The 16,243-nt window shown below is 39.4% G+C and overlaps 1 protein-coding gene across 11 annotated transcripts in view; it reads left to right on the top strand.

The window, feature by feature from the left end:
- ZNF112 (zinc finger protein 112) overlaps nucleotides 1–11,940 on the top strand; it is a 40,510-nt gene extending 28,570 nt beyond the window's left edge. For all 11 annotated transcript variants that reach the window (XM_032325297.1, XM_032325293.1, XM_032325286.1 and 8 more), the window contains one exon: nucleotides 8,514–11,940. In XM_032325297.1, the coding sequence (XP_032181188.1) occupies nucleotides 8,514–10,999 (2,486 nt within the window). In that variant the 3' untranslated portion in view covers nucleotides 11,000–11,940. The remainder of the gene's footprint in view (nucleotides 1–8,513) is intronic.
- The last annotated feature ends 4,303 nt before the right edge of the window (nucleotides 11,941–16,243 follow it).

The following is a 16,243-nucleotide window of genomic DNA, read 5'->3' as shown; positions in this document are numbered from 1 at the left end:
GGTGCTCCCTACAAATTATCGTGCTCTTCTTCCTCTTGGTAATTGGCTGGCTACAGCTAGATCTGAATCCACTAAACTTTTCAGAAAAGTATTTGGCAATTTTAATTTTCTCTGTGGGAAGTGACTGGAAAGCAGCAACTCTATACATCAGTGAGCATAGTATCTGGCAAGAGGCCCCCCCAAGTCCACAGAGAGGCAGTGCTCCCCCTCAACCAGGGGTACATTCCATGTCCTTGTTTCTCGGTTTTATTTCTCAAGAGATGCTAAATATATCTCAGTCCTTCCCAGTTTATAGTCCTTCCTACTGTCCAGGCTCCTAGAAAGTCTGAGGATGGAATGACAGACTCCAAAGCACATGTCAAGGATGTCAGATATACCAGCAGGAGTGTTGTGTGAGATTTTTGTATCTGTCAACTACTGCAGAGAGACCTCCACATTCACATTACCAGGAGCAACTTGGGCATGACTGCATGTGTGCACGTGTGTTACACACACACACACACACACACACACACACACCCCAAAGTGGCACAGCTCTTCTGGTTCTAATGATTCTTCTGCTGAGGGACCCTGAGGCCAGTACCAGCATTTGAACACCTTGAAGAAACCCAGAAACTTCCCCTTCAATGAAGATCAAAGTATTTTCAGAACACATATTAGGCTCTTTCAGTATTGAAGCTTTCTTGGCTTCATGGCACTAATCCGTTTATTTATTTATTTATTTATATTATGTTCAGTTAGCCAACATACAGTGCTTCATTAGTTTTTGATGTGGTTCAGTGATTCATTAGTTGCATAGAACACACAGTGCTTGTCACATCACATGCCCTCCTTAACACCCATCACCCGGTTACCCAATACCCCCACCTTCTGCAACCCTCAGTTTGTTTCCTGGAGTCCAGAGTCTCTCATAGTTTGTCTCCCTCTCTTATTTCTTCCCCCTTCCCCCCGCCTTATTTTTTAATGCTGTGAGGAGCACCTGAGTGGCTCAGTCGGTTAAGTGTCTGCCTTCAGCTCAGGTCATGATCCTCGGGTCCTTGGATCGAGCCCAGTGTCTGGCTCTGTGCTCAGTGGGAAGTCTGCTTCTCCCTCTCCCTCTGCTACTCCACCTGGTCTCTCTCTCTCTCTAATTAATTAATTAATTAAATTTAAAAATAAAAATAAAGTGCCATGAGTCCACTGGTGGGCCAGATTTCTTCAGCATTATCTTTAAATAATCTCTCACAGATATTTTCTTGCACTCTGATCTCCTTCTCTGTCCCAACCTGATTGTCACTCCCTATAGTGAAAAAGAACAGCTGAGAAGTTGGTGTTTTTCTTACAGACAGTCCCTAAGAATTCCTCATCTTTTTTTTTTTTAATTTTTTCAATTTATTTATTTTCAGAAAAACAGTATTCATTATTTTTTCACCACACCCAGTGCTCCATGCAATCCGTGCCCTCTATAATACCCACCACCTGGTTCCCCAACCTCCCACCCCCCCGCCACTTCAAACCCCTCAGATTGTTTTTCAGAGTCCATAGACTCTCAAGAATTCCTCATCTTTAATTCTCTTTCTTTAGATTATTATTGTCTGGCACTGAACAAAGAAACTCCCCATTCCTATCAGTGGGTCTCAGCTGTTTTCAGCTGTTTCCTTCAGTAATTTTAATTCCCTTCTTGCTTACTAGGATACCAAACATCACTGTGTTAATAATTACAACCATAGTTTAACTTTATATGTTAACCATAATTTAAACCTCAAGGACTTTTTTTTGTTAATATTTTATTTATTTATTTGAGAGCGAGTGCACATGAGAGGGTGAGAGGCAGTGAGGAAGGGGAGAAGCAGATTCCCCACTGAGCACAGAGCCCGATGCAGGGATCAGTCCTAGCATCCTGAGATCATGATCTGAGCCAAAGTCAGATGCTTAACTGACTGAGCCACCCAAACGCCCCTAAACCTCAAGTTCTAACACAACCTTTCATAAATATTTAGGGACATCTTACAGGTGCCAAACTGATGTTTATTTGGAGTTAAAATTCCCTGCCAAAATTTACTTTTTTTTTTTTGTTTTAAGATTTTATTTATTTGGGGACGCCTGGGTGGCTCAGTTGGTTAAGCAGCTGCCTTCGGCTCAGGTCATGATCCCAGCGTCCTGGGATCAAGTCCCACATCAGGCTCCTTGCTCGGCGGGGAGCCTGCTTCTCCCTCTGCCTCTGCCTGCCATTCTGTCTGCCTGTGCTCGCTCTCTCCCCTCTCTCTCTCTGATAAATAAATAAAAAAAAAATCTAAAAAAAAAAAAAAGATTTTATTTATTTGACAGAGATCACAAGTAGGCGAGAGGCAGGCAGAGAGAGAGGAGGAAGCAGACTCCCTGCTGAGCTGAGAGCCCGAGGTGGGGCTCAATCCCAGGACCCTGGGATCACGACCCGAGCCGAAGGCAGAGGCTTTAACCCACTGAGCCACCCAGGTGCCCCTAAGATTTACTTTTTAATAGAAAACTTAACACATTTGCCTTAACTAACTTCAGACATAAGGAAGATATGGAGAAAATGTCATGTTGCTAATAAATATACAAATCTGGTTTTTAAATTATATATATGTTTAGTCTGTTTTTCTTATAACTTTTTTGTTTGTTAATAGTGGTTCTGATATCAAATCTTAGGCTGTGGTAGCCCTGCCAATTTTATGCTCTCATATAAAGGGGATTTTCTGCATTTTGCCCTCTGCTCCCACTCTACATAACCTGTTCTTGTTTCCATATATTATATGTTTCCCCCTGCAGACTGAATTAAAACTGATTCTAAAATTATAGCCTTGTGGCATGGAATGGGGGTATTGGAGCCATTTTATATTAGAACAGAAGAAAGATCTGGGGTGCCTGAGTGGCTCAGTGGGTTAAGTTTCTGCCTTCAGCTCAGGTCATGACCTCAGGGTCCTGGGATCGAGCCCTGCATTGGGCTCTCTACTCAGCAGGGATCCTGCTTCCCCCTTTCTCTCTGCCTACTTGTGATCTCTCTCTCTCTCTCTGTCAAATAAATAAATAAAATATTTTTTTTAAAAAGGAGAAAGATCTAAAATCCACCATATAATCTCCTTAGAAAACTAAAAAGAGAAGAGCAAATTAAATCCAAAGTCAGCAGAAGAAAAGAAATAATAAGAATTAGAGAAAAAAATCAAATTGAAAACAGGAAACCAATAGAGGAAAAAAAAAGAAAACAACGGCTGGTTCTTTGAAAAATTAAAATCAGTAAGCATCTAGCCAGGCCCACTAAGAAGAGAGAAGATACTAATTACTAATACCAAACATGGAAGAGGAGACATCACCCAGGTCCTATGGACATTAAAAGGATAATAAAGGAATACTGTAGGCAAACTCTAAGCCCACAGATTTGATAACCAAGATGCAATGGACCAATTCCATGAAGAGCCTAATTTGCCAAAACTTAACATGAAAAGAAATCGACAATCTGATAAGGAAACTGAATCGATAACTAATAACCTGCCAAAACAGAAAGATCAAGCTCATTCAGTGGTGAGGAAAAGCAGTGGAGACCCAAGAAATCTTCCAAAGGTTAAATATACTCTCCCAGAGCTAAGTCTCAGATGTGGTGAAGGGAGTGGCGAGCTGTGCAAGTGTTTATCCGTATCCTCTACTGCCCAATAAGTGCCTTCCTTTCTCTTGCTGTCTAAAAGGTCAGTAAGACTCTGGGAAACAAACTGAGGGTTGTAAATAAATGTCTGTAAATAAATAAAATCTTTTAAAAAAAAAAAAGAGGAGAGAAAAAGAAAATATAAATTGAGATTTTTTTTTTTCTCTTAATTCATTAGCTCTCACTAACTAGCTAACTATTAAATTTAAAGGAATTGTTTGGGTACGCCTGGGTGGCTCATTGGTTGGGCAGCTGCCTTCGGCTCAGGTCATGATCCCAGTGTCCTGGGATCGAGTCCCACATCGGGCTCCTTGCTCGGCAGGGAGCCTGCTTCTCCCTCTGTCTCTGCCTGCCATTCTGTCTGCCTGTGCTCGCTCTCTCTCCCTCTCTCTCTCTGACAAATAAATAAAATCTTTAAAAAAAAATCTTAAAAAAAAATAAAGGAATTGTTTGGTATTTACAACACGTATAACATTTGTTGTTGAATTGGTTCATAGAAGATGCTGGAATGATGGACTTTCTCCATCTCTAAAGCAAGATCACTAAGGAGGTGAAATAAATTCTCAGCTTTCCTCCTTGAGATGAGGTCTTTTAGTGCTCTTTTGCAGTGTGTATTTTCTCCATCAGAAAAGTTCATTTATGAATTTGACTTAACACAGTTTCTCATCGGCACCCGGCCTTTGATACTAAGATAGAACTTAAACGTTGAGAGAAGAGGAGGAAATGACAAGGTGTTCTGGTATGCACCCCTGGCTGAAGGAAGTGCAGGTTACTGTCGTTAAATGCATAATTTTTCCATAGAGCCTGAAACCAAGTGAAATAACCTTTTTTCCCCTTTCTGTATTACTTTAACATTAGAAAGCCACTCATCAAAAGGAAACTTTAATCTCTTAAATATTTGAGAGGGGTCATGTCATAAATGATGTACAGTTCTCTATTGAAAGAACTTTTTTTAAAAATTATTTTTTATTATGTTAGTCACCATACAGTACATCATTAGTTTTTGGTGTAGTGTTCCAAGAATCATTGTTTACGTCTAACACCCCCCCCAAAAAAATGGTTATAGCAAGCTGCCATCATGTCCTCAAGCCACCATGTCAGTCCCAAAAGATATATTAAACTGTATCTTTATGGATGCATACTGAGTGTTTCTGATGATACCGAGCAAAACTAAGCATCATGATGAACTCTAGCTAGATGCCAAGCTTCTCATGCATAAGCTATTTACTTTATCTGCCTCCTGTAGTATGTCCCTTCACTTCATCTTTTTTTAATGCATTTTATTTTATTTATTTATTGATTTAATTTTTTTTTAAAGATTTTATTTATTTATTTGACAGAGATCACAAGCAGAGAGGCAGGCAGAGAGAGAGGGGGAAGCAGGCTCCCTGCTGAGCAAAGGGCTTGATCCCAGGACCCTGGGATCATGACCTGGGCCGAAGGCAGAGGCTTTAACCCACTGAGCCACCCAGGTGCCCCACTCGCATTGTTTCTTAAGTACGAAGAGGAGCACGTGTGGATGTGCCATAGAGTTTTACCCTGCATTCTTTGCAATGCCTCCAATTCTAATGCCACCCTGGCATCAGTGTGGCATTTTCTTTTTTCTTTTTTTTTTTAAGTTGGGGATAATGAGGTGTTACCTGTAGATATTATACAAGAAAAAATACACTATTTTAAGTTATTCTAAAAATTAAAAAAACTCAATCCACAAGATTCCTGTGACCTTGGCTTTTCTCATCAGCAGGTGATCCCCTAATGGTAGCCCTGCCTCTTACACAGCTTTTCAACTTTATAGCAGAATTACTGTCACCAGTTTCTTTCCCATGAACAACAACATGTATCCATGCCCTTATAGTTCTGAGAGTGAGAATGAGTCACTGTGGGATCTATTCACCATATGCTTATTGAGTAACTCCTGTTTGCTGGAATCAAAAAGAGTTCATCCTGGTAGATAATATGTTGTAGTGTGGACAGACAGACAAACACAGGTAGAAAAGGAAGAATGATTATGTTTAAGGATAGTATTCATGTATGAAAAGAATCCTTTTTTACTGCTTTCTTTTCTGGATGCTGTAGAGAGTTAATGGGCTGCCAAGTATTAGAAAAAATATGTGTTGGGGCATCTAGGTGGCTCAGTCGGTTAAGTGCCTACCTTCAGCTCAGGTCATGATCCTGGGGTCCTGAGATCGAGTCCTGCATTGGGCTCCCTGCTCAGCGCGGAGCTTGCTGCTCCCTCTGCCTGCTGCTCCCTCTGCTTGTTTCTACCCCCACCCCTTTCTCTCTGTCAAATAAATAAGTAAAATCTTTTAAAGAAAAGAACTGGAGGGGATTCTGTTAAGTGAAGTAAGCCAAGCAGAGAAAGACAATTATCATAGGATTTCACTCATATGTGGAACATAAGCAGTAGCATGGAGGACCATAGGGGAAGGGAGGGAAATCCAAAGGGGGCGAAGTCAGAGAGGGAGATGAACCATCAGAGATTATGGACTCCGAGAAACAATCTGGGGGTTTCAGAGGGGAAGACGGTGGGGGGAGCAGTAACAGGGTGATGGGTATTGAGGAGGGCACGTGTCGTGATGAACACTGGGTATTATACTTAACTAATGAATCATTGAACATTGCATCAAAAACTAATTACAGGGCGCCTGGGTGGCTCCTGAGGGATCTCAGTCCCACATAAGACTCTCTGCTCAGCAGGGGGCCTGCTTCTCTCTCTCTCTCCACCTGCCTCTCTGCCTACTTGTGATCTCTGTCTGTCAAATAAATAAATAAAATATTTAAAATAATTTAAATTTTTATAATTTAAATAATTAAAAATAATTTAAATTTTAAATAATTTAAATGTAAAATATTTAAATAAATACAATATATTTTTTAAAAAACTAATTACATACTATACAGTGGCTAACTGAACATAATTTAAAAAATAATAATAAAACCAAGCCTGTAACAAGAAGAAAAAAATAAAAGCTTCGAGTTGTTCTTTTCCAAAATGGGAACTAAAAGATTGTTTCACTTTATATTCCTCTTAAATATCTGGGGTTTATGACATGTTTTTTTCAGTGTCAACTCTTTTATGTCACTCTTAATAAATGAATATTCTAGATAAAAGTACATTATTACGTCAGCCCTGCTGCATCCATTTTCTGCAGGAAGGATACTTCTTACCAGGATATGAGGATTTGCTGTCTGCTTATAAGCAGAGTGTTAATAACTAAGTGACTGACCATTTCCACAAAAATGTGCCTGTCTTCAAGTCTTTGGGTGCTTCAAAATCCCTAAACATTAAAGTATTTTTCCAGGGGTGCCTGGGTGGCTCAGTGGGTTAAAGCCTCTGATTTAAGCTCAGGTCATTATCCCAGGATCCTGGGATCGAGCCCCACATCAGGCTCTCTGCTCAGCAGGAAGCCTGCTTCCTCCTCTCTCTGCCTCTCTGCCTACTTGTGATCTCTCTCTCTGTATCAAATAAATAAATAAAATCTTTAAAAAAAAAAAAGTATTTTTCCAGGAAAAGGACAGAAGCCAAAGTCAGTGTTCATTGAGTTTTGGTCTTTGGTGATTTGCCTCAAAGGACACCCGAAGGTGCGAGGGAACTTGGCTGTGCTCCCTCCCTCTACCTCCATTTTTTTTTTCTGTCTTTGTAGTTGTATTCTGTCACAGGGTTTCACATTCTGATCTATACAATGTCCTTTGCTAATTGTGAAATATCTTTTTTTTAATTTAATTTTGTGTTTTTAGTGTTCCAAGATTCATTGTTTATGCACCACTCCCAGTGCTCCATGCAATACGTGCCCTCCTTAATACCCACCACCAGGCTCACCTAACCCCCAACCCCGCTCCCTTCTAAAACCCTCCAAAGATACAAATGCAGTGAAGAGCCATATGTACCCTAATGTTCATAGCAAAAATGGCCACAATAACCAAACCGTGGAAAGAGCCAACCAAGATGCCCTTCAACAGACAAATGGATAAATATGATATGGTTCTAAAAAAAAATGATAATTGTTCATATATACCATACCATTTTTTCTGAAGAGTTGAAACTGATATAGTGATATAGCATAAAGTGACTTAGAAGAGTAGTTTATTCTCATGATGATAAACAGTTTATTAGAGAGTCCATATGATACCTCTGTGTTTACCTTTGCACAGCATTTAACACTATCTCCTAACACAAACTAAAACATTGCCGTACCCACATGCCAGAGAAAAAAAGCAGAAGTTATTATCAGGACAAAAACCATTTGTCTGCTTGAATCCTATTCTTTCCAATTTGAGAAGACCGCCTTCTAGTTTGTCTGTGGGATCTCCAGGCAACTCATGATAAACCCATGATAATACTTACTTGGTTTTAATAGGGCTTTTGAACTCATAATAAACCCATGATAATACTTACATGGTTTAATAGGGCTACCATGTTTGATGTTTCTAGGCTGTGTTGCAAAGCCCTGATTTTGAGGCATACAGATGGCCTGAATTATGTGGATCCTACTTATATTCCTGAATATAACCAAAGAAGAGCTACTTTCTAAGTACTCTTAGAAGTAGTAACATGAGGGGTGCCTGGGTGGCTCAGTGGGTTAAGCCTCTGCCTTTGGCTCAGGTCATAATCTCAGGGTCCTGGGATTGAGCCCCGCATTGGGCTCTCTGCTCAGCGGGGAGCCTGCTTCTCCCTCTCTTTCTCTGCCTGCCTTTCTATCTACTTGTGATCTCTGTCTCTGTCAAATAAACAAATAAAATCTTTAAAAAAAAAAAGTAACATGAATTTTTCCATAGTCCATTAAAGTTTCATGTCATGACCTAAGTGCAAAATCTTGAAAATCTCTGGATAAAAAATTCACTTGTGCACATGTCTAAATTGTCTTTATTATTATAGGAGCCAAGAGTCAACACAATATGGAGAGTAATCAAGAAGTGGGATTACACTACATTTCTCCCAAAGAGGTTTCTTCCCGGCAGACCTGGCAACAGGGTGCAGACGGGTTAACCAGGTGTCAAGATTCCATGAAAAAGTTTCAAGGGAATATTTCTCAGTTGCAAAAACAAGGCAATGTCCCCTGCAAGCTTTGGGAAGGAGTGCCAGTTCATATTTCTGAAGACGAGAACTGTATATTGACTCACATAGAGGATGTTTCCAATTGCCTAGAAAGTCAAGAATTTCCATCTTGGAGATCCCAGCATTCCTGGAGGAAAATGTATCTGACAGAGTCACATAATTATCAGTGTAGATGTCAGCAAATTTTGATGAAAAATAATTTCTGTAAGTGTGACAGCACCAGTTGGGTATCACATCACAATGACAATGTGGGAGTGCACCGAACAGAAAAAAACTACAGCTGCCATAATTGTGGAGGGAACATCATGAAGGTTTCATTGCTTAATCAAGACTTAATTCAAACAGGGCAAAAGCCCTATTCCTGTAATGAGTACAGAAAAGCCTTCAGTGATGATTCCAGCTCGGAAGTTTATCAGCAGTTACACTTAGAAGGGAAGACACATTCTTACCGTCCGTGTAGAAAGGGTTGCAGTTACAGTTCAGCTCTTTGTATTAATCAAAGTGTTCATAGAGGAGATGGTTGTATTTTTGAGAGTTCACACCTGCAGTCCCATCAGAGAGAACATAGAGAACCTACAGAGGAGAAGCCATGTAAATGTGGATATGGTGAGAACTTCAGTCAGTGCCCCTCTCTCAACACTTGTGAACTTCTTCACACGGGGGAGACTTCCTGTAGATGCAATATTTATGAAAAAGACTTCAGTCATAGCTTAGACCTTAACAGTATTTTTAGGGTCTGTACTGTGGAGAAACCCCATGAATATGAAGAGAATGGGGATGTCTTTCATCAGAGTTCTTGTCTTCAAGTCCACCAGAAAACCCACACCGAAGAGAAACTATACACAGATGTGGAATATGAGAAGGGTTTTATTTGTAGCTCAAATCTTAACATTCAGCGTCCTTATAATTCCGAGGACTGTGGTAATGGCTTCAGTCTGGCCTCCCATTTTCAGGACCTTCAGATAGTCCACACAAGGGAAAAGCCATATAAACATTATGCATGTGGTAACAGCTTCAACCAAAATTCATATCTTCAAGGTCATCAGAAAATTCACACTGGAGAGAAAGCTTATAAGGATTGTGGGAATGGCTTCAGTTGGAATTCAAAACTTAAAGATCGTCAGAGAGCCCACGCTGGAGAGAAGCCATACAAATGCAATGCCTGTGGTAAAGGCTTCAGTCATAGGTCAGTTCTTAATGTTCATCAGAGAGTCCACACAGGAGAGAAACCTTATAAATGTGAGGAGTGTGACAAGGGATTCAGTCGGAGTTCATACCTTCAAGCCCATCAGAGAGTCCACACTGGAGAAAAACCATACAAATGTGAAGAGTGTGGGAAGGGTTTCAGTCGCAATTCATACCTTCAAGGCCATCAGAGAGTTCACACTGGAGAGAAACCATACAAGTGTGAAGAGTGTGGGAAGGGCTTCAGTCGGAGTTCACACCTTCAAGGCCATCAGAGAGTCCACACTGGAGAAAAACCATTCAAATGTGAGGAGTGTGGGAAGGGATTCAGTTGGAGCTTTAATCTTCAAATTCATCAGAGAGTCCACACTGGAGAGAAACCCTATAAATGTGGAGAATGTGGTAAGGGCTTCAGTAAGGCCTCAACTCTTCTGGCCCATCAGAGAGTCCACACAGGAGAGAAGCCATACCAGTGTGATGAGTGTGGTAAGAGCTTCAGTCAGAGGTCATACCTTCAAAGCCATCAGAGTGTCCACACTGGAGAGAGACCATATATATGTGAGGTATGTGGGAAGGGCTTCAGTCAGAGAGCTTATCTTCAAGGTCATCAGAGAGTCCACACTAGAGTGAAACCATACAAATGTGAGATGTGTGGGAAGGGCTTTAGTCAGAGTTCACGCCTTGAAGCACATCGGAGGGTCCACACAGGAGGGAAACCATACAAATGTGAGGTATGCACAAAGGGCTTCAGTGAGAGTTCACGCCTTCAAGCACATCAGAGGGTCCACACAGAAGGGAGGCCCTATAAATGTGAACAGTGTGGTAAGGGTTTCAGTGGGTTTTCAAGTCTTCAAGCTCATCACAGAGTCCACACTGGGGAAAAACCATACAAATGTGAGGTGTGTGGAAAGGGCTTCAGTCAGAGATCAAACCTTCAGGCTCATCAGAGAGTCCACACAGGAGAGAAACCATACAAATGTGATGCATGTGGTAAGGGTTTCCGTTGGAGCTCAGGTCTCCTTATTCATCAGAGAGTCCACAGTGGTGATAAATTCTATAAAAGTGAAGAGTATGGTAAGGATTATCCATCAGAGAATCCGTACAGAAATGAAGTTCTATAAAACAGTTCTGTTTGTTCTGAAACCCTCAACTAGGAACTGAAATTTTCCAATCGCTACAGCTATTATTAGTAGAAAAAATTTCTTTAATGAAAATGTAATGTTTCTACCCAACCTCGACATTCACAATAGTCCGACCACACAGCAGAGACATCTAACCGGAGAGTTCCCATAAAGGAATTTTGTCACAACTTTAGCAGGCATTGTGCGTGACTTTAACTATCGTTGCACTAGGGCTTTTGAAAGATAAGAGTAACAAAAGTACAATGACGAGTGTGCCTAAACCCATGTCCTATCTAATACAAGCTTAGTGAGGGAAGGGGCTTCATTCATTACTGAGTTTACAAAACCATGACATTGTGTAACTCATTGTAGGTGCTCAGTACTTTTTGCCTAATGACTAAAAATGTATAAAAGTATCCTATTTAAAAATTTTATTAAGTTCATCCCCCCCCCCCCACACACACACAAAAAAAACATTTAAAAATGCTTGGAGGAGGAATCCTGCAAGTAACCTTGATATAAGCACTTCAAATGTGAAAACATTCCTTGAAATACTGGATATCAAGCAATATTGCAGTCTGAAATTACGTGAACTTGGCTGTAACCCTGCAGGGATTGGCTCCCATCCTTTGTCCTGTCTTAAACAGGAGGAGCTGAATTCTTACCACGTGGTCTCTTTCTATACAGTATATCATCAGTTTAAGTTTAGCACTATGTGTGTGTGTGTGTGTGTGTGTGTGTGTGTGTGTGTACACATGTATGTGCACTTTAAATGACAGTACAAACTGGAAAACAGTGTTTTTGGTTACACTGCATTTTACATAATTGACTTTTTACTCCTGCCCTGTGTGTTAAGGTAGAGTTTTACTGTAAGATTTGAAAAGTGTCAGAAATGGTTACTAATGAAAAATACTTTTTTAATAAATGTCAAAATTATAATACTTTGGTTCTTTAGTCTCCATATTGACATCAAAGTTCTTTTAATCTGACTGATTTCTAAGAGTTACAGTCTTTGTCCAATTCAAACCTCCTTAGTTAGAATCTGTGATGCTTTTGGAGGGCTTTAATTTTATCAAGTTCTCCATCCCTGTCCTCCCACTCACACAAAGAAAGGAAAAATCTTGAATTTTTCTGAACATCTTATGAAATGTGTTGGTTATTAAGATAGGATTGCCTTTTACTTGCTAGTCTCTATTTTCCAAAAACAATGCATTCTATTGGTGGGTTTGAAAAATACACAAGTTTGTTAGAGCAGAGTCATACTATATATGTACACATATATATATAGTGTATGTACACCATATATAGGATATATAGTATTTCCAGGTGAGTATGCACATTTTACATACATACATATATATCTATGTAAATACTATGTATATATATGTAAAATGTGCATACCCACCTGGAAACATAGAATAATAATTTATGATAAAGCAATTTTAATAGAAAAAAATTGTAGAATGTGGGTAATTTTTTAAACTGGAAATAAGTAAGGGTTTGAATAAATTTCTCTAAATTCCTATCAAATGGAGTGACAGAAAGTAAGGCATCAATCAAAAATGACAAAGAATCATGCATATTGTGCAGTGAAAATGTGATTATATCTTCATAATATCCAGTTATCTAAGTCTGTATACATATGTGTTCAAACACATGCCTCATAGATGTTGTATGAAAGATTACTCATCATCATATATACAATGGTTTTCTCTGACAAGCAAAATTTTGGCTTTGTCTTTTCTTTTTTGTACTGCATTTATAGCTTTTTTCAACTAACTTTTACCAACTTTACTGAATTAATGAACTGCTGAGATATTATCCCCAGTGGTTAAGAACGCAAATGTGATTACTCTATTTCAGTAGGTGGCATTATGGTCAAAACTAAAGAATAAAAATCCCTGAAGTTAATTTTCAAAATTCCCTGGGTTTGGGGGGAAACGGATAAATTGGGTGTCAGCACCTTTCTCTTTCTGTGAAATTTCTTCAGGTCTCAATTTAGCCTAGAATGCCCTAGTACAATTCAGTAGTGTTATAAATTGGTGCATTATAATTTTTCTTTTTCTTTTTTTTTTTAAGATTTTATTTATTTATTTGACAGAGAGAGATCACAAGCAGGCAGAGAGGCAGGCAGAGGGAGAGGGGGAAGCAGGCTCCCTGCTGAGCAGAGAGCCCGATGCGGGGCTCGATTCCAGGACCCTGAGATCATGACCTGAGCTGAAGGCAGAAGCTTAACCCACTAAGCCACCCAGGTGCCCCTGCATTATAATCTTTCAATCACATTTCCCTCATTGGATGAACAAGGTGACCAAAGTGCTCACTTAACCTGGCTTCCAAGGGGCTAGTTCAAGTTGCACTATATCATCAGAAATCAGGGTTTCTAATGCATTTCTTTGCTGTCATCACTTAAAAAGGGAGATCATGAGAGCTCATGGTGATTTTATCATTAGGGTGATTTTAGTTTTAAGTAGTGAAAAATGTAACATAGGAACACCTGGGTGGCTCAGTCATAAAGCATCTGCCTTTGGCTCAGGTAATGATCCCAGGGTCCTGGGATTGAGCCCCTACACTGGGCTCCCTGCTCTGCAGGAAGCCTGCTTCTCCCTCTCCTACTCTCCCTGCTTGTGTTCTCTCTCTTGCTCTGTCTCTTTGTCAAAGAAATAAATAAAATATATTTTTTAAAATGTAACATAGAGTTGCCTAAACCAAACATATTTCTCAGCTCATATAAATGAAAAGATACTGGCAGGGTAAGACTTGGGTCTGGGTCAGCCAAGGAAGCTTCGATTTTGCTTTTCTTTAATTCTCTCACTCCTGTCCTTTGGTGTGAATTCTTGTCTTTAGATTGGTCAGAAGATGGCAATATTACCTTTTTTGCTCACAGCTGAGGGAAGAGCACTTCTATCTTGTTTTGGGGGTTATGTAGTCCTGGCTCCCCCAAATACATAAAATCTGTTTTCTCCAATCCCCACTCAAAACTGAGACTAAGCCAAGACAATAAAGAATATCTCTCTTTCCCATAAACAGGCTGACTTGCTCTTAGTGTTAAGCAATAGCAGGCAACATTGGGAAAATGGCAAGAACATAGACAGAGAATCCTGTGGCAAAGATAGGCACAGGTACACAGGGATGGCCAAAAGCTGAGGGTGAAGGAGGAACATTGAGAAAAATCCTCCAGCACTCCAGCCCCTGCCCTAAACACCAGGTAACAGAAAAAATGTGAAGTGGTGTACTGAAGATAACTATTGCAACAGCAGAATCTAATTCCAACTTTGTTCCTTACCAGATTGGTTCATCCTAACATCCTAGCAGAATAGCAGTGCCCAGTTGAAGACAAATATAGTACTTACTTGGGGCGCCTGGGTGGCTCAGTGGGTTAAGCCGCTGCCTTCAGCTCAGGTCATGATCTCGGGGTCCTGGGATCGAGTCCCGCATCGGGCTCTCTGCTCAGCAAGGAGCCTGCTTCTCTCTCTCTCTCTCTCTCTCTCTCTCTCTCTGCCTGCCTCTCCATCTACTGTCAAATAAATAAATAAAATCTTTAAAAAAATATATATATATATATAGTACTTACTTGAGTCTCCACTGTTCCATACATGCTATTTGGCATGCAATCAAAAAAAATTACAAAATGAAAAGAACAAATAATCCTCTGCCAAGCAGCATTAGACTAATTAATAAACCACACATTGAGATGAGCATATTTTGGAAATATCAGAATTTTATGTGTTGAGTGCTTCTGTGAGAAGGACAGACAATATACATGAACAGATGGGGGGATTTCAGTAGAAATTAATGAAGAATCAAATAGGAAATGCTGGAAAAGAAAATGTATCACAAAGGATGCTTTTGAAGGACTCATGAGTAGGCTCAAAACAAAGCTGAGAAAAGTGTCAGAACTTGAGTATAGATCAATTGAAATCATCCAAACTAAAACAAAAAGTGTGAAGAACAAAGAATAAAGTATCAAAGAACCATGGGAAAACTTCTTTATGGTCACATATATGTGATGGAAATCTAGGAAGAGATGAGAGAAAAAAATATTTGCATAGATAATAGTAGAGAATTTCCCCCCAAATAAAACAAGACCTCTGCCAAATCCAAGAAACTCTGAGTACCCAAGCAGGATTTAAAAACAAAAAACGAGAAAGGAAACTTGATCTATTATTGCTAAATAGCTAAAAATAAACAAGGCAAAGGAAATATTGATGGCAGAGAAAAAGGACACATTACATACAAAGAACAGAGATGAGAAAAAAAGCTGACTTCTCACCAAAAACCATTCAAGCCAGAGTCAATGGAGTGGCTGCCTTCGGCTCAGGTCATGATCTCAGGGTCCTGGGATCGAGTCCCGCATCGGGCTCTCTGCTTGGCAGGGAGCCTGCTTCTCCTCTCTCTGCCTGCCTCTCTGCCTACTTGTGATCCCTATCTGTCAAATAAATAAATAAATAAGTTTTTAAAAAAAAGAAATATTAAAGGAATTTCTACAGAATATTATACCAGAAGTAAATTCGGATCAAAAGAGAGAAGAAAAGAAAAGTGAAAGAGAAGGAAATGGAAAGAGAAAGAGATAGAAATTGAGACAGAATGAATAAACGAACTTTGAAAATGCTTAAAATCAAGGCAAATATAAAATAGTTTTTCTTATTTTTAACCACTTGAAAATATTCATTAAAGCAAAAGTGTGAGCTGTTTTGTGAGTTTATAGCATATACAAGAAGTAAAATGTGACAATACCATAAAGCAGAGCAGAGAGTAATTGGAAGCTTGCTGTTCTACACTACATGAATCCACATAATATTAGAAGGTAGACTGTGAAAAATTATAGGTGCATATTATAAGCCCCAGAGCAACCATTAAAAATCTTAAACTGGTATATAATAAACCAGAAGTAGAGAAAAAATTGAATTATTAAAAAAAAACTCTATCCAAAAGCAGGAAAATTGAACAAATAACACATGGTGGAAATAGTAAACATTAGCATGATGTTTAAATCATGTGGTATCAATAATTACATTAAATGTAAATGTTCCAAACACACCACTTAAAACAGATCATCAGATTGGATAAAAAAGCAAAACCTAAGATACACTTTATATTTTTTGTAAGAGAAAGTTTTTAATATAAAGAGGTAAGTAGGCTAAAAGACTAAGGATGAAAAAAGGTATGCCATGCTAAAACAAATCAAAAGAAAACTGGACTGTCTATATTCATACCAACAAAGAGTTAATACAAGGAATATTAACA

Source organism: Mustela erminea, chromosome 19, assembly GCF_009829155.1.
Source record: "Mustela erminea isolate mMusErm1 chromosome 19, mMusErm1.Pri, whole genome shotgun sequence".
In the NCBI taxonomy this organism is placed as follows: Eukaryota; Metazoa; Chordata; class Mammalia; order Carnivora; family Mustelidae; genus Mustela; species Mustela erminea.
The sequence above is the reverse complement of the archived record's forward strand: the minus strand, read 5'-3'. Positions and strand labels throughout refer to the sequence as shown.